The following is a 25,573-nucleotide window of genomic DNA, read 5'->3' as shown; positions in this document are numbered from 1 at the left end:
GGCCAGGGGGGGGGGGGGGGAAGCTGACATCCTGATGGTTATTGGAGATGGCTACTGACTGCAAATCCACAGGCAGGTCTTGCTGGTGGAGTCCTTTTCTTGCTTTAATTTGGTGAGATCAGGGGGGGAAAAGGGGGAAAAGCAACTGCACTTCACCTCAGAGGCAGCAGGGGAAGACACATCCAGGTGGACACTGTGGCTGCAGCTGGGCTTTCTCCACCACCTTCTGCCTCACTAGAACACAGGAGCAGGGCTCCAAGCAGATCACAGAGGGGACATTCTCTGTTTGCTGCTGGCAACACAAAAGGTTATTGGGAGGAAAGAGCTCTTCCATCTTGCAAGGACTGATGAGGATTTCTGCATGTTTCTGGCTTGTAACAATCAAATGTTGCAATCTTGAGATCTGGTGAAATATCAGACAGGGTCAAGATGTCTGTCTCTGAATTGTGAGATATTTGTTGTAGATATTAGAAATAAAAATTCATTTGAAAAGTCAATTGGGGAAAACAACTGAAGAGAAAAAACAAAACAGAACTTTTCATTTGACTGCATTTTTTTTCCTGAAGAGTTCCAGTTTCGGTGAGGTGGCATTTTCAAATGAAAAATGTCTTGTCAAAGCATCCCTGCCTACTTCTCCTTCCATGGTGCACAGAGACCGCACGGTTTGCTCAAGGTCACTCCACCAGTCAGTGCTAAATCAAAGGGACTCAATATACTTTGCAAACTAAAATTACAGCCCCCGATCCTACGTGGTGCAAACACCCATAAATCCCACCTGTGTCAGCCAAGGGGTCCCTGATCCACACACCAGCCCAAGAAACAGTATTAATGACTGTCTCCATGGTACTTAAGGATCCTGGTTTGGCCACTCCCTTGGTCACCTTCTGGACCACAACAGAATCACAGAGTGGTTTGGCTTGGAAGGGACCTAAAGCTCCGCCAGCTCCAACCCCTGCCCCGGGCAGGGACACCTTCCACCAGAGCAGGTTGCTCCAAGCCCCTGTGTCCAACCTGGCCTTGAACACTGCCAGGGATGGGGCAGCCACAGCTTCTCTGGGCACCCTGTGCCAGCGCCTCAGCACCCTCGCAGGGAAGAGCTTCTGCCCAAGAGCTCATCTCAATCTCCCCTCCGGAAGGGCAGGTAATTTCTCCACAAGTCACTGCAGCAAAGCCCCACAGGCAGGTCCCCTGATGATCCCCCAGGGACACCCCAAGAGAGGGGTGGTCAGGACCAGTTATCCTGGGACATGTTTGAAAAGCGCCGCCTTCTCTTCAGCTCCAGTGGAACATCAAGTACCTGAGTTAATGCTCCAGTAAGAACATACCCTGCAGGTATGGGAACCCCCCAAGAACTGGGATACAGTCCTGCTTTCAGGAAGCCTATATAGGGTTTAGAATCCATAGGAGTTTCCCTGGCAGGTTTCGATAGGCAGAATACAGGCCACTGTGCTAAATAAACTCCTCTTTAGCAGGAATAAACACACACACACACACACACAGAGCCCCCCCAGCACCATCCCCACAGATAAACTGATCAAGATCCATATTAAAAATGATAGAAGGAGGGAGGAAAAAAAAAAGTCAACAGAAATCTATTAGACTTTCTTCCCTAAGCAAACATAAAGGGACCGATAATGCGACGCCTGGAACGTAAATTGTCTCTAATGGGAACAATACACAAATATCAGCACTTAAAGAAAGGCAATTAAAAATAAAACGTAGAAACAGAGGGTAATGTTTGTTTATTTGCACTCCTCTGAAGCCCAGGCATCCATCCTGCTCACATTCATCTCTCCACGCTGAGCAAAGACCTCTGTGTGACCAGGACTGCCACCAACCAGCTCTCCCAGTATCTAATGCCTTTCACTGGCATTAAAAAGAATCAATTCTGTGCTCTTCCTACTGCCAAATATTGCTAAAATGGGACTGACCTACTAGAGCTTTACTCCAACCTTGGTTCTCAAACTAGACCGGCTTTGTTGGGGTGTGAGTGAAGGTGACCTACGCCAGGGAGACCTCCAGCAGCACCGAGTCCTGCACTGGTCCTGAGAGACCAACCTCCACCCGTGAACTCACCCCCTGTTCTCATCACGTCACCTCCTGTATCCACCCCCAGGCCCAGCAGAGCAGCTCCTGCTGCTTCCCCTGCAGCTGGAGCCGAGAGCGGGGTAACCTTGGTGAGATCCATGAGGAATCACCAGTGGATGGTGAATGCTGCTGAAGTGTCAATTTCTGTTTGACATTTCCTAGCCCCTCTTTGATTAGCATTCTCAAACACCCGGCACCCATACCTATCTTCCTAATAGTCTTGCTGTGCCACTACAGAAAGATTCATATCATGCATTAATAATTATAATGCTCCTTTGAATGACAGGGATGGCACTTGCTGTTCTAACTCACATGATTGCTCTCACATGATTGCTCTGATCTAATCCCAAGACTGGAGTCATCTTGAGCAGATACTGAGCTATCCCTGCCTTGAATCTCAAAAGAAGAGCTTTCCAGCATCTGCATTTTACAGTAACCCCCTCAAACAGCATCAGTCTCACAGGGCTTCTATTTATTTTTCCAGATTGTGAAATTGAGGGGTAAATATTACTGTTTGTGAGACTGAAGACCCATCACTCACGCACAACAGACTGTGTAAACTCCCTATTCCTCACATTAGCTTCTCCAGCAAGCCTCAGAGCCAACCCAGCACTCTGAGCAGCTCTGCCTGGTCCTCCCAAGCTCTGACTTATGTTCTCACCCTGGAACTGAATCCCAGAGCACCCACCGAGTTCTGCAGCTTCCCTCTGCTACAGCCTGCAACCATCAGGTCAGTGCCAGGCTGCTTTAGCACTGGGACCAAATGACACCCCAACAAGCAGGCAGGGCACCTCCACATGTCAGTCAGAAGATGCTGAAGAGCCACCAACAGCACAGAGCCATGTTGGCTGAAGTGCCTCAACACAAACCTATCTCACCAGCCAACCTACAGCAGGGGATAGCCACCACCCAAGCAGGCTGGTTCAAGCTCTCTCACATGCACTCTCACATGCCCCCTGCTCCTCTGCCTGCCATGTGGATGCTCTCACCACTCAGCTGCAGATCTACACCAGTGGAACCACAAATCTCCTCAAAAGCAGCCACACCAACCTCAGTTCTGCCTTTGACAGTCAGTTCAGTTCAGGACTGAATTAAAATACAAGGGTATTCTCTCCTGGCCTCGTGCAAAGGGGTTGTTGGGACGTTGGGTTTTAAAAGCAGATTGTCAAAACGATCCTCGCAGCAATTATGGTCTGTTGTATCCACAAGTCCTCAGGGACTCATCCACAGTCACCTGATGGACACATACACTATGCTGCCTTGACACAGGACAGTGCCCATCACGTTGACGTCTTCACCACCACCTGCCGTGTCTGCATCAACGGAAGAGCTACTCGAGAAAGGCTGTTGGACAAAGGTTTGGAAGTTCCTTGGGATATTTACATGTTGCCCTAGCGAGCCACCAAGGTTCCACTCATCAGTTCATCTCACAAACACCCCTCTTAAAGCTGTTCTTCAGAAGTGTTTTCTCCCCCTAAAACACACCAATTCACAGTGCTAGAAACAGAGCATTACCAGCCTGGTTAGTTGGTTCCTAAGCTCCTTCAGGTCTAGGAGAGGTTATAGAAGCAGACACACTGTTTAAATTAAGATCATTTTGAAGGCAAAACCTTCCACAGAAAGAAACCCTGAGGATGGAATTTCTTTACCTGCCCTGCCAAGGCACCACTGCTGGCAGGCACTTCCCATCTGATGAGGTCAAAACAGTCCCAGATACAAAGGAACTAAGGATTCAAGGCCAAGCTACCAGCAGGTAACTGCTGATCAAACATGTCACACCACAACCAGGAAGTTGGCTGCATGCTGGGAAATGAGACCCAGAGTTCTGATTCTGAGCTATGCTTTGAACATCTCAGACCGTAGTGGTCCCTGACTCTCCACCTTCACTGCCTCTATGTATCATAGAGCATCACTGGGGGAAAATAAAGCTAACAGGAGGGAGAGGAAACAGAACAGTCCTCTGCTTAGATTCTTCCCTTTGCTTCCAGCAGTGATGACCGCTTTAGATGTTCTGTTGTGAAATACAGGGTGGGGGACAGCTCATCATCACTCAGAAAATGAACTGTTTGAGACACCAGGTTGACCATCTCTATAAGGAACTGATGTGTATCAGGTTAGTGGTGGTTTCCGAAGACCTCTGCTACACCTGGCTTCCTTTAGAAGCTCAGAACATGCGTCTGTAAAGAAAAGGTGATTGAAAGCCACTATTCGTTTACATTAACAAAACAGTCTTAAAGACAGGCTTCCTTTTCAACACAAAAGACAAGGAGGAGCAAACTCATTAAAAATAGGTCAGCCACAGACTTGGGAACATCTTTGTGAGGACTGGAAGCTTGAACCATATAAGCAAAGCATAAACTGGGAATGGTGGGCTCTTCTTACCTCTGTTAGAAAGAAAACCAGTGGAAATGAACCTGTTAAGAGATGAAGGCGGGGGGGAAAGGGAGTTGATGGGGGTGGAAAAAAGGGGGGAGGCAAAGTTAAAAAAAAATATCTATAAAAACCTCTGCCTCAGCAAAAGTTTTCATTAAAATTTTAGACAAATGATCTCTGTGTCCTTCCCCCGCGCTGCCTGGGGCTCCATGCTATTTCTATGCAAATAACAACCTCGTGGTTTAGATCTTATTATTTCCACCGGAGCTGCGGCGACATGACCCGAGACGTGTGCGAGGTAGACAGCACTAGAGAGAGAGAGGGAGAGCAGGAGAGGGAGAGGGAGGGAGATGGAGTGGCTGCTCGCTGGAGTGTGAAAAAATATTGTCAGGAGTGAGCAGCAGAGAACAAAAAGCAGAATTGCCGGGATAACGTGTTTATTTCAGCCCCTCTCCCCATGTGAACCGGCAGCTCTTAAAATTCATTGGGCATCAGGCGATCATGCACAATCCATCTGCTTTCACTTTATCATTTGCATTTCATGCCTCCTGGCTTTTGATGTGCTGATACTTTGATGCAGTCAGGAGACGCGCATTATCATTATTTCCATTTCCAGGGGGGTCAGCGGGCTCGGCACAGGCGCGCGCACACGCTCCCGGCACACGACTGAAATGTCATTTCCACCTCTCCACCCCCTGCTGAAACGCACCGGGGGAGACAAAAGGGGGACGGGTGAAACGCAGCCCCGGTGCCCCCACATGCAGAGCGCTGGGGCCCCACCACGGAGCATCGCCCACCTCTCGCCCGGGTCTTCCCCCTTTGCCTGGCGGTGTGGGCTATGAACAAAGACAGCTTCATCAGGAGCAGAGGGAAACCTCACACGGCTCCTGCGCAGCTTCTTGTCGCCCCTGACAGGCAATGGGGCTGAGAGAACCCTTAGACCTGCCTGGTACCAGGTGTCTTGCAGTGATGTGCCTCTCTACTTACAAAGCAGTGACACGGACACAGCCAGCACGTGATTAGCCAACCTCCAGAACCAAACATTAGCTTCAGCTAAGATAGCTATTGACCTTGAGCTCATCATCTAAGTTATAGGTTACAGTCTGGTTTTGGCAGCTGGACCTTTCCCTCTACACCTAAACCCTCAGGCTGGTTTTACATAATGATAATGAACAAGAGCAGCAACAGATCTGCTGGCACAGAATGTTTGTCACAGGCCCCCTCTGCTCCCCATGTAAACGAAAAGGAATCCAGTATTTCAGTGAAGAAAAATAAACCCCAAAATCAAACTACCCCAGAAACCCCCCTCACTGCTCCCTGAAAGCCCAACTGTCCCCATTGCTGCACTACACCTTCTCTTCTTGCAGAGAGAAGACATTTTGAAGATGGGGGTACAGACACCAGGCCACGTGTAAGCTTTGCGCAGCACCCTCCAGGAAGACAGCAGTTCAAAGTCAGCAATGGAAAAAACCTGCCCCAGATCTCTGGCACCTAATTGGGAAGAGCTAAAGGAATGTTTGCATGCAACTGGGTCAGGATACCTCCAGTTCCAACTGTCATGCAAGGCTACAGTTTGCATTTACTTCTGTTTCAGGCATGATCTTTCCTCCAGACCCTGCAAGCTGGGCTGGGGACCTTCAATTCCCATAAAGTAAAGCACTGGCTTTGCTGCACAGGCTCTTCTCACCATCTACTCTAAAGGAACAAGAAGCAGCAGGGCTCACTCGCTCCACAGAGGAGAACTACAATGGGTTTCCACCATGAGACCCTTCTGGAGTCTTATTCATGTGAATGAAACAAGAACACATCATGCAACATCATGCTCCAACAGCCTCTGCAGCCTACAAGGGAAGACTTGGCTTAGCTGACAGTGACCTGACTTCTAGCCAAAAGGAAGTTCAAACTGTTCATCTAAATTCAAGGGACAAGAGTTTAACAGTTTACATGGAAAAGGGTACACCTGAAGTAGATCCTGCATTAGCATTCAGTGTTTGCTTCATACTCTCCTTAAGATCCCCACTGGACTGAGTTTGGGCACTTCAGGTTAGCACTGGACATCATTTCACTATTCTAGGACACAATTCTAGCTGGATCCATTCCAGAAGCTCTGACCAGAACTGGATTCCCAGTTTCCCACTACTCAAGGACAAGTGAACTTACTTGGTCTGGCCTTAGCTGTCTTACTGGGAAAGCTGGATAGGACGGAACAGATTCCTCCTTTGCCTGACCTCTAGCCAGGCAGAGGTTCAGTGCCTACCTAAAAACACATGTGCAGGGAGGAGAATTCTTGGGATGGGCTAAGTCACACCCAGAAAGCATCCCCTCCTGCCTACACCTGCTGACAGAAGTCTTAATTTAGAGTAAATCCTTAATTTTGAGTGTCTAAAACTTAGTGAGATTAATCTAATCCTATCAAAACAAAATTCACTTCACGGGTAGAGAGAGCAGTTAAACCCGGGAAGAAGAGAGCAGGAGAGGAGGACTAAACAGCCTGGCCCCGCCATCTGGGAAACTCTGCAGGGCCCCGATCCCCCACAAATGACAGCTGGAACCAGGCAACTTACTCCACTTGAGCAAGCACTAAACTGACTCAATTTCTTTTTAAAGGATGGATTTCCCTTCCATTGATGCAGGTGTGTGATGTGTGTAAGAGATCTAACTGAGGGTACTGCATCCTGGAGTTGATAGGATCAATGCTTCATTTTCTGCAGAGCCTCCTTTATTCAGGGAAATAATTCAACGAGAGACTATTTTCCTTTTATCTCCCATTGTCAGGCAGGCACTCCTTGAAACACAGCTTGCAATGAAGCACAACCACCCCAGGTGCTGGAGAGGGCCTGAGAACAAAGCTGCACAATGGGAAGGGCACTCGCGCCGCACAATCCCAACTCCCATGTAAACAAAGCCCTCAGTGAGAGGGACGAGAGCGGAGCCGTGCCTGCTACAGACAAGGAGCTGGAGGCTGTAGTATTAATAGGCTTGGGGTAGCAAAGGGAGAAAAAGCACCTCTGGTGGAGAGGGGACAAGAAGAGCCACTTTAGGAGTGAAAGCAGGAAGATTTCTTACAGCCCGAGGTGCTCTTCCTGCTCCCATAGCTGAGATGTCCACAGCAGGGCTGGCCCCTGGGAAATCTCCGTCCACACACTCCTCCTCAGGCTTCAGTGCTCCCTCAGTACCAACACAGTGTTGTGGATGGCTGAAAGCTCAGGGAGATTCTGGCCCATGGATTTTGAAACATAATCTTCCAGACACTGGAAACAGCCTCGGTTCCTCCATCACAGCACACAGTGGGTGGGAGAAGATGCTGCCCAGTCGGTGGGCTTCCCCACTGCTGTCATTTAGTCATTGCACACAACCTATGTGACCTGGTTTCAGCTGGGGTTAAACCACAACACTATGTCAGAAGCTGCTTCTCCTTCTTCTCCTTCCCCTGGCTCACACTCAAGCCCTTAAAATCTGCAGTTGTGCTGAGGTTCCCTGCCAATCTCCAGCCAGGATGCCTGGAACAGTGCCTCTAGCTGTCAGTATGATGCTCCTGTCAAGAAACGACTGCTTTCTGACCAGAGAGCAAAGGAAAGACACTGCAAAGGCAAGTTCCACAGCTGCTGCCCTGTCTTGGTTCTCCTTCTTGATCAGAAGAAGCCCCAGAAGGTAGAAAGCAAAAGGACTGAGCACAATGGCACAGGGGTGGCAGCTCCCCGAGTCTCCAGCAGAATTCACAAAACCAGCTCAATTCACATAGCTCTGAAGACTGAAACACATAAAGACTTACTTTGTTGAGGGCTCCACAGCCAGTCAGGATTATGTGAGAGTTCTCCACCTGGATAGTCCTCTGACCCAGCCGGACAAGGTAAGCTCCAATTCCAATTGCCCGACATGTAACCTTAAGAAAATAAAGCAATCACATTGATTTCTGTCTTACCACACAGCCAACCCCCCCGATTCAAACACCTAGATAACACTGGGCATGTTTGTATTACAAGGCTGTAAAACCTGAGCTCACTGCAAAAGTCCAGAATCTATTTTTAGGTAAAACACAGTACCTTTATTTTTAAAAAGAGACTTAGCAACTTAGAGACTGAGCAAACACGAAGCCAAATAACACTGTTTTCTACAAGTGTTTTAAATTTAGTCTGGAAGGGCCCCAGCTCCATAACGGTGCCAGTGGTGCTGCTCAAAGCCTTTGGGAGCCAATTCACAAGACCCAGAAGTCTGATCCCAGATGTCCCTTCTGGATATCACTGCAGGGTTTTTAGTTGAAGCAGACAATAGCTTAAAGAATAGAAAGCAGTGGGGGATTACCAAGTTGATGGTGATAACACTCTCGTAGGCTAAAGATGATTCCCCAGCAATCATGCCAGATCCTCTGAGGTTCTCTGTTCCAAGTCCATCTTCCTTTCCGATAATATCTGTTATCTTATACCTGAGGGAGACACATACAGCCTTTGAGTCACAAGGTCCAATGATTTGCTGAATCAGTTTGCTACCAAGAAAATGGAAAGTGACTAAATATCATTAAGGCTCTAAAGAATAATGTGCATGAAACCCGGCCAGGACCAGCACATGGGCTCATTCCACATGAAACAGTCCTACATTGCAGTAACCAAAGCAGCAGTGCAAAGAGGAAATGACAAGGGAGAGGACTGCCCATGGAAAGCCATTCTGTCATTCCCAGAGGATGCAAGTAACAGGCTGATTATAGGAAAAAAGGCAAGAAAGGAAGAGAATGCAGCCCAGGAAAAAGAAATCAAACAAGAGATTATAATGAGGCTCTTACCTTTTCTTTACACTCTTCTTTCATGCCTCCTTCCCTAGCACAGTCCCCTCTTATCCAGCACCCTCAGACTGGCTTCTGTCTTTTCCAATAGGCCCTTACTAAGCAAAGTACTTAAACATGTACTGAACAGAAAGGTTTTCATCCTGACCTGTCTGTGCTTACCTGGACTCTCCACTGTCCTCGACGTGTTCACAGTGAACTGAGTTCAGGGCACTCACTTTCTTATAGTCTTGAGGAGTCAGGTACAAGTATTTGTATCCCTGCAGGGAAAAAGATCTCATTCATCTAATTCCCACCTGGAGTCCCTTCCCAATCCCCAATAACCCCTTCCAAAAAGAACATTCTGAGGAAGCAGGATTTAATTCCAGATAGCGATAAGAAAATCCTCTCTTAACATCCGAGCTCCAGCTGAGGGATGCTTTCAGCATTTAGCACTAACTCATTCTGGACACCAATCCTGCTGCCTGAGAGATCCAGTAGCAAGGAGAACTTTGGATCTAACAGTCTGGCAAACATCTACCTTCACCTCGATTAAAAGAGATGGTGTAAAAGTAAGATTCTCCTACGATCTACTGCAGAGCTTCACCTGCGCCTCCTGCGCCTCTTTACCTTGTATGGGTCATCGGGGTCTTCCCAAGCTACTTGGAACATGTGCCGAATCTCCTCAGCCAAACCAATCCGGGCTCCACTGTTGGCAGCCACGTAGATACGGGGGATGCCGTGTGTCCGGGCAAGCTCTGAAGCCCTCAGGAACAGCACATCCTCTTGAGGCCCAAAAGAGCCGATCCGGTATGTAATGTCATTGCCAATGACAATGATATCGCGGCCTTCGGGATACTCAGGGGTCTTCAGGGTCATCTTCCAGGCCACCATCCCAACCTGCAACCAGAGAACGACAAAAACTAAGTGTAGATCTTCAAGATGCATTTTCCTTTGTGTTGCACTTGGTGTATTTGCTTTTGGAACTCTGACAAGAGCAGCTTCAATACGTGCTGCCAGTGCGGAGCACAGCTGGGAAGCTTTAATCCTTCCCAGACTCCCTGCAGCACATCCTCCATTGCTCTTCCCACCCCAGACACCAATGCTGGCCCTCCCTCTCCACATTCAGGGATCTGTCACAGGTCCAAAACACATCCTGCAGACACCCCTCTCACAGGGTGCTGCATTTATTCCATGTGCCAGAGCTCCTGGGGTGAGGATGGATGTGCTGCTGTACAGTCTGCTGACCATCTGCTTGGGCTGCCCAGGTAGCACCCCAGAACTTTGTCACCCTCTTTCTCTGTCACCCTGCCCTCAGTTTAATCATCCTTTAATTCATAACCATCTCCATTAATTATTTTTTCTGTCCATCCTTTCATTTCTTTGGCTCTTGCCTGTTTCCTTCCAAACACTGCAGCAGTTTCTTTCCAAACCTGCCTGGATAAGTAATGCTTTTTGCTGCATATTTCTCTTTTATAATCACCAGATGATCTCTTCTGGCCCATCTTATGGAGATCAGCAACATCTGTACCCTGCATCTCCCATCTACCACGTATCGCTGCACTGGGGACTTGGCCATCCTGGAATGCCATTAACAGATGGAAATAGCAGCATCCTTTGAAAGCCACATGCATCACCCAGTCTCCGCTTGCCCAAGGATCATAAGCTCCGAGTACACATTCCTCAAGCCGATTGCACATCCTCTGCAATCAGGAGGGTTGAAACTCTCATTGTGGAGACTCTGAATTCTGAACATGATGAACTAAAGTGGGAGGGGGAGAAGCAGCAGATAGATATGTGCCATTTAATCCAAATCAAAATGGCACAATACACAGTTGAGATCCAATCAACATCTGCAATAAGATATGCCATAATAGGCTCATTAAAAAAAATAAAATGGGAGAGGAATTAATCAAAGGGTCATTGGAAGTAAAGCAGGCAGCAATCCAAAGCCATTACAACTGGCTACTGGCAGCTCCTTCCCTTGCACCTCCCATTCCGAGAGCTGAGATTGCAAGTTAACAGAATGAGGGTGCTTCAGTCCACCTTCCCCTCAGTTCCATCCACTGCTATTTTGACTGATACGTCGTAAGGGATTAGTGTGTTTGCCTCTGAATACTTGCAGATTTACAGTTACATCTTCGCATCCAACTGCAGCCTTTGGAAGAGAGAGAGATATTGCAGCACTTTGAAAGGCAGGAGGATAAATCCCTAAAAGTCAGTGGGATGCTTTGCTCAACTACCAGTATTATTGCCAAATGAAAAGGAAAAGTTGCAATGCTGTAAAAGAAGTGGGTGCAGAGAGAATGGGGCTCACAGAGACAATGAGTCCAGAGCCTGACGGAGCAACCTAATGGATCCCAAAAAACCCCACAGAGCCAGAGGGGCTCCTTGGACTTCTGCTCTTCTGCTGATGGACTTTCATAGCAGAAAAGGAAAAGAGATGCCAGGGGCTGGATAGTGTGTCTCTGTGCTGAGTCCCAACAGTGGGCAAGCTCGCAGTTAGAAAGTGCAGGTTAAAAAAGTCTGCAAACACAAACTGAAAGGCTTCAAGATTAACAAATAAGGATGGCTGCCTATACCCTGACACCTACAGCAGTTCAGTTCTTTACCATACTATACAGGGTTCTTTTTTATCCCTGCCATAACTAAAATCCTTAAATGGGCACTTACAAAACTTTCTGATACCACCTCAGAAACCAGCTCAAGTTACTGATGGAAACCCACAGGGAAGATGGGGGAATGTTCTCTTTAAAACTGCACCACCCAAAATGGCACATAGAAAACACTGATTTAGGGGACTTCTACAGGGTCTCCCTGCAGCTGCACTGACCCCATCAGCCAGGACCACCCCAGGAAGCTTCAGGCACTGCTAGATGAGCACAACCCACATGAGCAACTCAAATACTCAGGCTTTGTATTTGCTAAATACTTGTCACCACAGTAAAGTGCAAGATGGAAACACATGAAGCCACTACCAGGAACCTGCACGAGAACCGCAATGTACTGCCAGTAACATCCTGGCACTCTCAGCTCCTCTGTGAGGCAAGTGAGTTATCACTAACCCCAGGGCTTAGCCACTAGTGACTGAGCTTCATCAGCATCCAGGACTGGTCCCTCAGGCTCTCACCTATAAATCTAAGGGATTTTCCTCACTTTCATCAGCTTGTCCATTTTGACAACACAGAAGACAGCCAAATTAAAAGCTTTTCCTATTTAGAAAACTCAGATTGTAACAGAACTCTTGGAAGTTTCCTAACTTGAGATTGTACATCCTCTACATAAATAAAATCCCTTTTGTTAATGCTGATGAGTAGAATACGAAAAACTATCTAGCCAGGTCACAGTAAAGAAAAAAATAGTCTATAGATGACAAATATGGAGCAACCTTATGCACTTTAAGAAATTAAAGTGCATCACTTTATTAACTTGTGTGTCTTTCTGCCTCCCCAACACGCAGCGTGTTTTGTGCCATTTATCCAGTAATAAAAAGCACAGGGCACAACTAAGGATGGTTTTGCTATGAACAACGTGGATTCTGTTTAAATTTATGGGCAGAGGAGGCTGGCTCTTTATTTCAGGGTAAAAAGAGATTTTTAAGTTAAAGGCAGGTTGACAAAAAGTGGCAAGTTCACAGGTTAATTAGACAGGCTGAGCTGATCACCTAAGAGCACTGCTGGAACAAGGATGGGTGATGGGAAGCAGCGGTGCCTTCAAAACGGGCTCCTTTTAAGAGCCAGCACAGGTTGGAAGAGCTGCTCCTGCCCCAGCTCTATTCCCAGCACGCCCCGGAATGAAGGAGAGAGGGAGGAGAAAAATAAAAGCAGGAACCGTCTTATTTAACTGTTTTTATGTTGGCAAAATGATTTGTGCCACAGTATTTCCATAAGAAGTGGGGCCATTATTCTCCTGTAGGAAAACATTTGGTTTGAAAAGTATCACTGGACAGAACGTGGAAATCAAAGCGGATGAATTATTCACAACCTCCGATCAGAAGTGATCATTATTTCTGATGTTCCAAACTGTGATTAGGATTCAGTGCTCAGATGTCATTTGCTCCCTGAATAGCACAGCAGCAATGCAGAATCGCATGACACACATACATTACACACAAGTTTTATATATATATAATTTTCTACACATCTTCTCCCACTAGAGCTTTGGCTTAATGTAACCATTAACAGATAGTAAAACCACGATATTAACTAACGTTCGTTTTCATGGTGCTCATAAACGCCGTTAGTTTGACACACAGTGTCAACACTAATCATGGCCTAAAATTAACACCAAAATTGACTTCAACATTAATTGCGCTATCGATGGGAACAGTAATACACACACTGATGCAGTTACAAATTGACTGCGAGTGGCAGCAGGAGCTGTTGACAACAGGCACCGAGGGGAATGGGGAAGAATGCTGAAGGCACAAGAGGCTCAGAACGGAGGCAGCCAAGGCAAACAGGGGCTGGTGTCCAGGCACAGGGAGCTTTAAAGTCTCTTTCTGGCAGGATCTGTAATTCCTGGAGAAGCACAGCTAACAAAGTCTGATGTAAACGAGAGCAGTTTAGTATCTGACAGCATCTACGCTTGAGCCGTGCCAGCTGTGTTGGTTTACTCGACTTCTCTCACAATAAGGGTGATGCTTGAGCTGAGGTACTTGATCATGCTTCATTTTACTTATATACATCCAAATCTAGAAACCTGAACGTGGGTCTTGAAATCTCTAAGTAGGATAACTGAGCTTACAGAACCCTGGCAAGGATTTGACTTGTTCCCATTCCATGGCATGTGCATCACATGTAAGTTTTATATGTAAAAATATATATAAAGCATGAATACATTTGTATGTCAGTATTTATTACATACAAAAGTTATAATAAGAAAGGAAATGCAACAGTTCTAGGGGTCTGGCATGTGAGCACTGGAAATACTGAAGCTGAACATTAATGAAGGCATGTTTCTCCCCTGCTGTACTTGCATGTTCTGACATGTTAAAATCAAGAAACATGGGTTTGCTCCCCCTTTACAACCTCTGTCTACTCTGGAGGTAAATCAGTGGCCACGGCCCCAGGATGCTGAATCACTCTGCTGCACAGCCATGGACAAGGTGTGTTTAGAAAGGGAACAAAGACATCCCCAAATGTGGCAAGTTCTGGTAGTTCATCATTCAAATCTGACACCCAGAACTTCGGATCCGTGCTCACACTGTGACAAAAAGCTGTGAAGTTTCTCTCCAGCACGACCCAACTCCCCAAACCAGGGCGCGATGCACGTGTTTCGCCAGAGGCATCCAGCCTCAACGCCTTGACAAGGGTGGAATGCCAAAAGCCAGGATTCCTTCAGTCTCCTCTTGGCTCTCAGAGAGTTGTCATTTAGCGATCAAAGCCGCGGTCGCAGGCGGCAGAGCCAAGCGCGCGCTGGCACGGTCCTTCCAAGAGCACGCGGCCAAGCGGATGAGAGATGGGAAGAAACAGTTCCAGGAGGACACATAACAAAGGTTTGCTCAGTGAAAGGCATCGTGTGGCACCATGGACTGAAGGAGACGTGACTTCGTGCTGTCTTGGTTCTTTACACTAGACTGGAGGGTGCTCGGATGGCAAGCCAAGGAGGAAACCAGCATCAGGCTGGCTGATGGTCAGGGGAAGTGGATGGACACACAGAGCATCACAAAGAAAGCTCAAAAAGACACATTAAAGGAGTTTTTACTGCACACACATCTGTGCTGCAAGGCAGGAAGTGTCTCTTGGTGATAGCAAAAGGCCTAATGCTGAACCCAAACCAGATTCTCTATCAAATGCAAGCTCCTGCTCCAAGCCCACAAAGTCAACTGTGAGCAACACTGCAGCTTTTACCAAAATAAAAGCATTTTTGATGAAGCTTTCCAAACTAAACAGTAAGTAACTTCTCCCTAGGCAGAGTATGAGCTTGAAAACATCAGCTGAAATAGTCTGCATCCAGTGAAGTCACAGACAGATAAAGATACATCCAAGAGTGACAGTAGAGAGGTTTTAATACCCTGTGCCTGTCATAAAACCACAGGAACATGGGGTGACGAAGCAGAACATGCAGTTCAACTATTAAGCTCTGCTTGTGTAATAGCCATTAAGCTGCACTTTCAGCCCCAGGCCATGCAGGGACTTTTCCTCTGCCCACCACTGTCCTGAGTTTCACCTGGCCAAACCCTCCCACAGCCTGCCAGCACAGCACAGCAGCTCTGATCATGGATTATTGCTGATCCTCATGCTGCTGAGAAGGAAAAACTGTGACATCTAGTGCCAGCAGGGAAAATGACACACTTTCCATGGCCACTGCCTGAGCCTGAGCTGAAGGGTAATGTGGGGTGTTGCTCCAGGCACTCTTTGCCCTCACTTTCTCCTTGTCCTTGAAGATGACTTGGGTCTTATCAGCGGATGGTACAGTCCTAGTGCCAGAGGATCATGGTAAATTGTAGTTGAAATACATAAAGTGCTAGAGGTAAACATCAGAATGCCCAGCTCAAGAATGACAAGTCATATATAAGCTGAGAGAATTATCTTTTCACACTAAGGTTTCAGCTAATATGCTAATCTTCAGAACAAAGGCACCTGCAATGGGCATTTGCAGAGGGTGTCACTACATTACAGGCCCTGCCATCAACAGAGCCACTGCAATCAACAGTTGCAGTCTTGAAACCAAGTCTTTTAAAGACTCTGTGAGTTGCCACCAGCTCTGCACCCCCGGCCCTGCTCACTGCTCTGTGTTCACACTGTTTGTGACACAGAAATCTTCCCTTTTAGCACAGCCACATAACTACAGGGGAAATCAGGGGCTTCTCCTAAAATCCTCTTCTTAAAAGACATTGTAGGTTAAAATACGTAAGATTACAGATAATTACAAGTGGACTTTTCCTCCCAGCTACATAAACTCTGTACTTTCCAGTGGTCTGTGTCTATCTTAAGAGTCAGGCTGAGCATCCACCTCTGGTCCTCAGTTCTTGATATGCTCAATTGTACACTAAATTATACCCCATTTGTCCTAAAATCTATTCAGTCTTTACTCAGGAGCTTTAGCAGGGAGCTATTGACTGGTGTTTGGTTCTGCTGATAAAACACTGTCATCTTCAGCTCCCCTCCATAGCTGATGGCTCTGAGATTAGTTACAAACTGTTCTCCACCTTTTGGTGTGGCATATTCAGCCTTGTCAAAGATGTGTGCTTACTGAAATTCTGTGGTAGCAGGTAGAGCTCGTCACAGGAGTCTGACACATGAGCAGAGGTGTCGAAGCAGCCAGACTAGTAATAGAGGGGACACATACAAAAGAAAAGCCAACCCAACACCCAAAAAAACCACCAAACTCCTAAAAAGAGAGTAACTGCAAAGCAGGACGCAGTTCACAAGCTTAACATGAAGGCTCCAGAACAGAAACCATCCAGCAGAAAGCTCCAGGCAACATCCAGGACTCTGTCTACAGGCCAAAGAAACAGCAAACGCGCTTCAGGCAGAGCTCTGGCTGCACTGAGAGGACAAGAGCTTGGAAGAAGGCCCGGCATTAGTGGTGTGTTCCAGGCAGCAGGGCCAGCAGCACCGCACGCTCCCCGTGCGCTGTGACAAGAGGCAGGATCCTTGCTCGGAAGGAGCAAGCACTGTGTAGGAATAAAGAGCAAGTTGTCTTTTCATGGTCCATTAAGTCCTTGGCTTCTTTGTTGAGGCTACCAGCAAAGAGATAATCACTGCCAAATGAGGTGGTGGGCTACGTGAAGCGGTCGCGAGCTAAGCGGAGAAACACCTCTTGTGTCTGAAAGTTCGTGAGAATCCCCATGTCACAGGTTCTCCTGGAAACACAGACAGGTTACAGAATGCTGCCTGAACTCCAAGAGGACAGGAGAAACTCAGATCCCAGCTCCTGCTCTGCCTGTGCTGGAGCAGGGATTGGAATTCCGGTCGCTGCCATCCCACTGAACGCACTGACCACAAATCTCCTGGATTTTCTGCTGGTTTCTCAATTTCCTGCCAGCTAAAACAATTAGGGCACTCAGCCCGGTTGAAAGCTTTAAGAGGAAGAGTGTCTTGACCCCTTTTCACAGAAAGAAAATGTAATTGCTCATACGGTGTAGCACAGCTCCAGCAGGAAAGACAAGCCTACCTCAAAACAGCTGGTACCGCAGTGGTGAGGCACTCACTTCCAATGGGAATAGCTGTGTTTGAGTCTGGTCTAAACCAAGTAGAACAGTGAAGTGCACTAAAGAGCAGCTAGATTTGCCACAGTCACAAGATTTCAACAGAAATTTCCTCTTTAGTAAAAAAAAACCCATGTCTTTTGAGATGTACAACCTCTCAAAAGACTTTGGATTCAGGAAATCAGCACCTTTGGCTGGGAAGAAAGAAAAAGGGGGGGGGGAAATAATCACATTTACTTGCAAAGTTCCTACCCAGCACTCAGCTCATTGGGGCTGAACTGGAAACAGCTCACACCTCTGGATCTCAGGCACAGTCCCCATTAGCACTGACCAACTAATCCAACCGGGGGGAATGCAATTATGCATGCAACCTGGTATGCAATACCCAGCACTTATCTAGCAAATGCAGATTCCAAGACTCTGATGTTAGGGATCATCTCCCCTCTAACACAATTTTCAGTGTTATGGACTTCTGGCATTTCGGAGTCAAGTACATCTACCAGAGTACAAAACTCTTCCTTAAGAAATTCAAACAAGTTCAGAGAGCCGAGGAAATGTGCCATGTTTTGAGAATGGTTCCGATCGTATGGGAAAAGTGTAGAACCAATTCATGTTTTGAGCAACCTGCTCTAGTGGAAGGTGTCCCTGCCCATGGCAGGGGGTTGGAACTGGATGAGCTTTAAGGTCCCTTCAGCCCAAACCATTCTTTGATGATGATTTTCGCCTGCTCCTTGTGGCATGTTTCCTCTTCCTGTGCAACGCTACCAGCTACTTCCACCTTGACGGATTGCCCCAGGGATCTCTGCTACCTGGCAGATAAAATGCTGTATTTCTCTGCCCAGATGCTATACAGACTGATTCTCAAACAAAAGCAGAATGGATCCACTTACAGCCTTAACAAAGAAAAGGCTTATGCTCTGAATTTATCTAGCATCCTGTCTCTTCCTTCTACACCCCTGCAGCCGTCTTCTTTGGAAAGAGAAACTGGAGTGTGCCTTTGTGAAAATGTGTTCCCTCAGCTGAAAGGAAATAAACCATAAAAGCCTAAAGTCAGCTCATCCAGATAAAGCAAATGCAGCACAGAGGAATGAATCTGTTCAGCAGCTCGTCGCCTCCTGAATGTCACCTGTCCTTCAGCCTGCTGCTGGAACCTCTTCCTCTCAGCTGTGAATGAGCACTATTGTGTGTGGTGGTGACTCGTGACACAATTCAATACCAAAGCCTCAAACCTCATTCCAGCTGCACATGGTCCTACAGTGACTTGTCCAGCTCCACACGCTGGGCTGACATCCATGAGCCTCTCTGGGGAGGCACAAGGCACTTCCTGGCACTGACTGACACCGAGCCCTGGGCTGGGATTTCACCTTCACTCCGGGAAGTCATTATAAAGCATGTTATAGTCCACACCTCCACAAGAAGTGGTCTTCAGCAGCCAGACTGAAAAATGTAGGGGAACATCGTGCTTCTCCCTTGTTCATCTCACTTTCCAATGACCCAATCCCTCGGCACAACAGCCACAGAGGCAAGGCTGGAACCTGTGCTTTAGAGAACACCACTACACACACCACAACAGCTAATTTCTTTACAGCTTGAGCGTAACTAAGTCTACCAAGGGTTAAAAAAGCCTCCTAATTTTTTTTTTTGGTTGTCTTTGGGTACAGAATCTCTTATAATAAGACTATTTGTATTCATACTGGCAGAGTAAACACTGCATGTTCATGCCCAGGCAGCTCTGTGCTTGTAATTTCAGCAAGAACAGAGCTACGTCCCTGAGGGACTTCGCTATTTCCCCAGCCACCATCCACTCAAGGGCTGAATGAGAACAGAGAAAGAGAGAAAGATGATGGCATAAGCCTCCACAGCACCACAGCCTCAGCTTTCACTGAGAACGCAGGGAATAGCTCATTTCAGTTTAATTACACTAGTTAAAGCAGTTCTCCTATAGGCCTGTGAAAGACAAGGACGCAGAGCTCCCCTAGTCACCGTTTACTGATTAGGTTCAATCTGAAAACATCATATTCAAACCCTTCCCCTGACAAGATACATGCAGTAAACAGTGATGAAAACCCCTATTTCCTCCCATCACTATACTTGACATTTTTGAACAGAGCTTTTGCAAATGTGAAGTTGATATATCTACGAAAAGGATGGTGCTAGTTCAGTGATGCCAAGTAGAAATAAATGGTACCACCACTTAGAAGTGTTCAAATTTAAATGACAGCAGGAACATTCACTCACTGAATCCCACCTAGCCTTGGCAAAAGAAATAAACACATCTTCTAGTAGCGAGCTTTATTCTCTGGTCATTTCAATGCTGCAATCTTTGGCTTGCTGGTGGAAACAAACAAACCCCACCACAACAGCCCAGCCTCCTCCTGCTGCAGCTGAAAGAGCAGCTCTATTTCCCCGACAGCATGAGCAGGTTCTTAGTCTCAAGTAAATCATTCACTAGAGGGGGATGTTGCACACACCTTGCCAGTGCCTGCTACACAAACACTGCAGGGCCAGTATTTCAAAGGAAAGCATAAAATTGTTTTTACTTTTTGTTTTTTAAGCAAATGAAAACATTTCTATTTAGTCTTGTAAAACAGACTTTGCTCAAATACAAACCCCAGGTACCTGGAATCGCTGAATGAGCACTTTCTAATTATGAAGGAAAAACAGCATAGGGACAGGTTGGAAATGGAATCATCATTTACTATGGAGGTTAAAATACCCATTGTATGGAAGGTATTAATTTTTAATGAAACAAAAATCTCATTTTCAAGAGAGAGATTTCATCTGTGAAACACTGAATGAATAGATTTTGTGCCTGGCTGGTAAATTTTCATTACCATTGTCAAACCTAGTCCAAACCACAATGTACTGCAGGACATGGGAAGAAAAAGCAGCATTAAAGAAAGTGCAACTTGCCTCATTTCCTCCTGGCAGCCTGTTCATGTGCACGAGCTGGCCCTGGTCATCCAACACCAACTCAGTGTACGTGAGGATGTCCGACGGCAGCGGCGTTGTTCATTCATGGAACCCCAGAGTTTAATCAAAGACTGGGCAATGAAAAGACAAATTCTTGTTAAGACCATCTGCAAATATTTTTATTTAATCCACTGTGACCTAATATTGGAGACAGAATATTCTGAAATATCCCTCCCCCCTGTCTGACTGACAGCATTCAGTGGCTATCACTTACTCCGGTTTACATTCCAGCTTCTACTGTTTGACTTATTAATGGAACTAGAGCAGCAGTGCATCCAGAGCCCTAATTTCTTTCAAAGCAGACTCAATCCATAGCTGTATAAACCCTGGGGGACCACTGTTAGCCACTCCAGGCCACCTGTTTCCCTGACAAGCAAGGATGGTAACTGATAGAAGTGCTTTACAGGTACAGGAGGTTAGAACTACCCACCAAGCCCCGAAGCACTTACCTGCCGAAACATCTCTGGAATATCATAGACATATGATGTCCCTAAAGACTGTGCCTGGAACCTCTTAGACTGCAGCAGGTCTTTGGTCACATAGGGGGTATTGATCAGCATCCCATGAAGTGGTCCTTGTTTATCCCCATATGCCTGGAACATAATCTGCAGCACAAAACAAGACAAATTACTGCTTAATCCACTGGTTCTGTACACTTATTTCATCCAGATTTTACCAAAAATCATCAGGCTATTCCAGGTTTGTTTCTGTGCTCTACAAATATGTTAATACTCCCACAGGCTGCAACACCGTGCTTCATCATGCATTACTACCCTTTGGAGACAGCGTGGACCATTACTGCACGGATCCGAGTATCACTGACTTATTGCCGTATCACAGCAGAGAGCAACGTGAACAGAGCCACATCCCCACAGAACAAAGCCTGTGACTTAGATGACTTCACATTCCCCAGCATTTCCCCTGACACCGTATCTGTGCCGATGGATTGTGATAGCTGGGAGCAGAGAGGAGAACTCTGTTATTTATGCAGTCGAAGAGCATGGTACCCGCATCTCCACTGACTGATCATGGCAGCTGGGTCAAGACTTGCATATGTCATTTAGCTTGAAGTTTTGATATTGTAAGTTTAAAAGATTTTCCCAGAGTAGCAACATGAATTATCAACTGCCATGCTTCATGGCACTATAGATTCCACCCAGCCAGGACTCGGAAGAAATCTATTGCAACTGAGGAACAGGAGGAGCTGCTTAAGTGGGACACCACTGTTCAAATGCTGCTTGATGGGGAACACGCCTGAGAGAAGTGACATGATTAGGTTGGTTTTAACAGAATGGGGATCAGCTCTAGTGTTACACACAACAGATCTTTTTCTAATTGAAGATGAATTAATTGAAGAATTCACTTGGTAAATTCACTAAGTAAATATTCATTAGGATAAAACTCACTAAGTAAACTCTATTTAAGTTTTATATTAAAAATAGTAGTTCATGCTCTCTTCAGTCTTCACAGCCACTGTCACAAAGCAGCTTCTTCAATGGGAGAAATATTTATTCAGGGTAACAAGTGCTTGTGACAGGGCCTGTATTAGGAGCTTTTACTGTACTTGGGGCCCGTTTCTCCTTGGATCTCTGGAAAGCTCCAGAATGGCTCTGTGGGAAGTGACTGGGAAACGTGTACTGAGCATCACCACTCAGTACCACAGAAACTGAACAAGAGATCAGAGTCATTCATTCTCTTGTGATGAATCTGTTTTCCCAAAGCCGAAGTGCCCAGCACCCAGTATTGCAGTAATGCTTCAGCTCTTTGAAAAGAGTGCTCCAAGTTCAAAATAACTCCCTGAAAACACAGGAAAAACCCCACAGATCCCAACCCACCCTATAAACCTTCATTGTGAGGGGAAGGTTTACTAAGGTTTCTTAAAAAGTTAACACCTTCAAGCTTTGTAAGATGAACCTTACTCCCAGTTAACTCAAAGAGTTAGCTGAAGGAACTCCTATTGGTGTATGTTTTTAATAGAACCTGGTTTAATATCTTGGAAAAAGAATCAAATATTGGAAAAGTTGCTAAAAGCTGCATTCCCCAGCTTTAAAAACATGAAGCTCATCAGAGACAGAGTTTGAGAGCAAAGGTGACCTTCACAAATGACTAACAAGACTCAAGTGTTAAGCTCGGCTACTGGATATTATTAAAAAGCTCTTTTCTTTCCCCATCCCCACTCCAAGGCAGAAATGAAGTAAAGCACACAGCCACTACGTGTCCTGGGGTCTCTGGATGGACTGTAGGGCCAGGCAGCCCGCTGGAAACATTTAAATGGAGAAGAGGAGGAGAAAAGGTGACTCAGCACTTTGTGTTCAGCATTAACAGGGCCCAAGTGATTTATTCTGCTGCTCCTCCTGCGTGGCAGAGAGATTATTACACAGGGAGAAGTAAACATTGCTGTATTTAAATATTCTTCATGCATCCTATGCTCCATGGATTTTAGCAGATGTAGGTATTGCAGTTAACCACACTATTCCTGCGCCAGGAAAAGCAGAAATGCCAGAATAGCCACAACTATTACAAAAGAGCCCATTATGCTTCATAAAAATGATATAAAAGCACCTTCAATAATTTTATATCATCCTACCCAGGTCATTCCCTGTATCTTTAGAATTTAAAAGACAAGTTCACAGATTTTCTCCATCTACTCAGGGAAACATATAATTAGTAATATTTTTTATTACGACCTACAGGATGAGCACCAACAGCAATTGCTTTTCTATTGCTTCTTTGAGCACTCTGCCAGAGGAAAACAGATGTACAAGTGACCAAAGGTGCATAAAACACAATCAGAAGACACGCACTTCACATAACTGATTGTGTTCTGCACACCTACACACCATTGCAAGATTATCTTTACATTCTTCTTCCTTTGGCAAAGTTCAATAGTGATTTTATATCACCTGAAAACAGTCCAAACCACAGAAGAGCTTCATAGGATCATAGAACAGTTTGGGTTGGAAGGGACCTTCAAAGGCCTTCTAGCCCATTCAAAGCTCCTCTAGCTTTATTAGGTAGAATGTGTCCCCCCAGAATGATTTGCTCATCAAACCAGAGCCACATGGAACCGTACCTGCGCTGTCCTGGAGTCTGTCACCTCTTTGTACAGGCTGATGTCCAAATAGTAGCCTGACTCGTTGGTCAGGAAGAGTCGAATGGGAATCGCCTTCCCAGTTGGAGTCAAACGGATGTTGATCTTCAGCTCAGCCTGGAGGACACGGAGCTTCCACAGGCGACTCCCGTAGCGCATCACCATGCTCCGCACCGACTCTTCGATCTTCAAACACAGCAGAAGGAATTCACTCACCTCTCTAGACACATCCACCACTGCTCACCCCCCCATCCCTCTGCTCTGAGGTCCTGCTCAAAGGGGCACGGGGCAACATCACACAAGAGGAGAGAAGGAAGCACCAAAGAGCAGCACGTGCCCAGTGCTGCCGTGGCCTGTCCATTCTCATCCCAACAAGCCTCGAGATCGGCAGGAACTCAACATGGGGACTTGCTGAGGTAGAGGGACTGAACTGACACCCCTTTTTCCTCACGGCACATCAGAGCCCAGCATGGCACAGCATGCCCACTGCTTCCCCTCGCTCTGCCTCTCCTCCAGCAGGCACAGCTCACAGCTAAGGACAAAATGCAGGCAAAGGAACCCCTGACAAACAGTTGTGCAGCACCACAATAATCATGTTTCACCACACACGCGGTACGGTGCTCTAAATCACCAAAGCAATTACTACTTGGAGCTTGGCCTTCTGGTGTTCTATTAAACTTGATAATATACTACTGTTGGCAAATGGTGCATATTAAAAGAAGGCAATTTGTAGGCTGGTTTTAACATTCTTTCAAAAACTAAAGTCTCTTTTCCACAGCAGCTTAGGGAAAAGTCATGGTACACATCCGAGGGCAGCTAAAATTCCAGGGGCTTAACATCCAGGCTTCTGCTGAACTTCCTGGAACTGAAGACTTTGGATGTGCCCAGAAAGGATTTCTTCCAAAGCGATTTAAGCCACCAATTTTTAATCACGATTTAAAAGTCATCAAGTGAGAGATACTTAATTTGATAACAAAGTCATCTTCTTAAACTTGCAGTTATTCTCACGAGGAAAGGTCAGCTCTCATCTTTGGGTAACCATGAATGCAATGCTCATTTCCAACTACATCCAGGCTTTACAGTTTATCTGGGACTTTATTTGTGGTGCTTCTGCTAACTAGAAACATGCTTTATGCCTTAACACTTGCATTTATGCATCTGCAAAGCTTAAGGTTCATTTAGTTATAATGTTGATCTCTGTGGTTTGGTATCGGGGAATAAAAATGAGGCACTACTTTTTGTAGCTGAATTTACAAATACTTTCTAAGTTCATGATTTATCTCGTGGTTTTTTGGGTAGAATCTGGACTTCTGTAACAAACAAAAGAGCATTTAAAGCTGTTTCCCTACTAAAAGTGTTTATATCAAACACAGAATGAAAAAATAAGTTTAGCTGCAAATACAAACTGTGTTTTTAATAAACTATTCCTTGGTTCCCACAGAGGAAGTGAGCTGCATTGCCTGAAGGACAGTGTAACTCCACTAAACATATGAGCTCTGCTAGTTCTGGAATCTTACTTTTAATATTTATTCATAGATTAGAAGAAAACCCAAAGCTTTCTTCCCTCCTCACTGCCAAACAGGCTCTGGTAGTTATGCGACTCCACTTTCTTCACTGAAAAGCAAAACTCCGGTATTTGTAGAGCAACTGAAGTGCCCTTCACATTTCCACTTCTAACACTGGTCCCAGTTTCCTGTGCTTTCTGTTGTAAAGTGGCGAGTAGAAGCCACATGTCACTCCTCAATGGGTATTAAACTGTACTCAATCAATAGGTGCATTTAAATAGCAATAAAAGACACCAAAACCCCATTTAATTCTGGGGAGTCACACCCAAGAAAACCAGCAGTTTGGAGCTGGGGGAGATCTTACCTTAGATGGGTCCATGATGACAGTAGGCACGAAATTCAGGAAGATGTGATTGCAGTCTGTGCGCACGTTGGTGTTATTAAATGCCACCTCCAACTCATCCATGGCTTCCAACAGCAACCGCTCCCCCTCGTTTTGCAGATACTCAAAGGAGGCTTCCTGCCAGATATTGTCAACAGATAATTTACTTTCTACTCAAAAAATCACAGCCAAGAATAAAAGTGTTTGAAAATCTGCAGAAGGAGTTGACTGTGAAAATAGGTTACATGAG

General features: G+C 46.1%; 1 protein-coding gene across 1 annotated transcript in view; it reads right to left on the bottom strand.

Moving 5' to 3' along the window:
• The window catches only part of ACACA (acetyl-CoA carboxylase alpha), a gene marked incomplete at its 3' end in the record, with an annotated part of 96,749 nt that overhangs the window by 17,522 nt on the left and 53,654 nt on the right, over positions 1–25,573 (bottom strand). The window contains 9 exon segments of the mRNA XM_010023887.1: positions 8,234–8,344; positions 8,764–8,884; positions 9,401–9,498; positions 9,848–10,117; positions 20,286–20,380; positions 20,383–20,416; positions 20,795–20,950; positions 23,419–23,622; positions 25,306–25,461. Of these exon segments, the coding sequence (XP_010022189.1) occupies positions 8,234–8,344; positions 8,764–8,884; positions 9,401–9,498; positions 9,848–10,117; positions 20,286–20,380; positions 20,383–20,416; positions 20,795–20,950; positions 23,419–23,622; positions 25,306–25,461 (1,245 nt within the window).

This window comes from Nestor notabilis, unplaced genomic scaffold, assembly GCF_000696875.1.
Source record: "Nestor notabilis isolate BGI_N333 unplaced genomic scaffold, ASM69687v1 scaffold651, whole genome shotgun sequence".
Lineage (NCBI taxonomy): Eukaryota > Metazoa > Chordata > Aves > Psittaciformes > Psittacidae > Nestor > Nestor notabilis.
The sequence above is the reverse complement of the archived record's forward strand: the minus strand, read 5'-3'. Positions and strand labels throughout refer to the sequence as shown.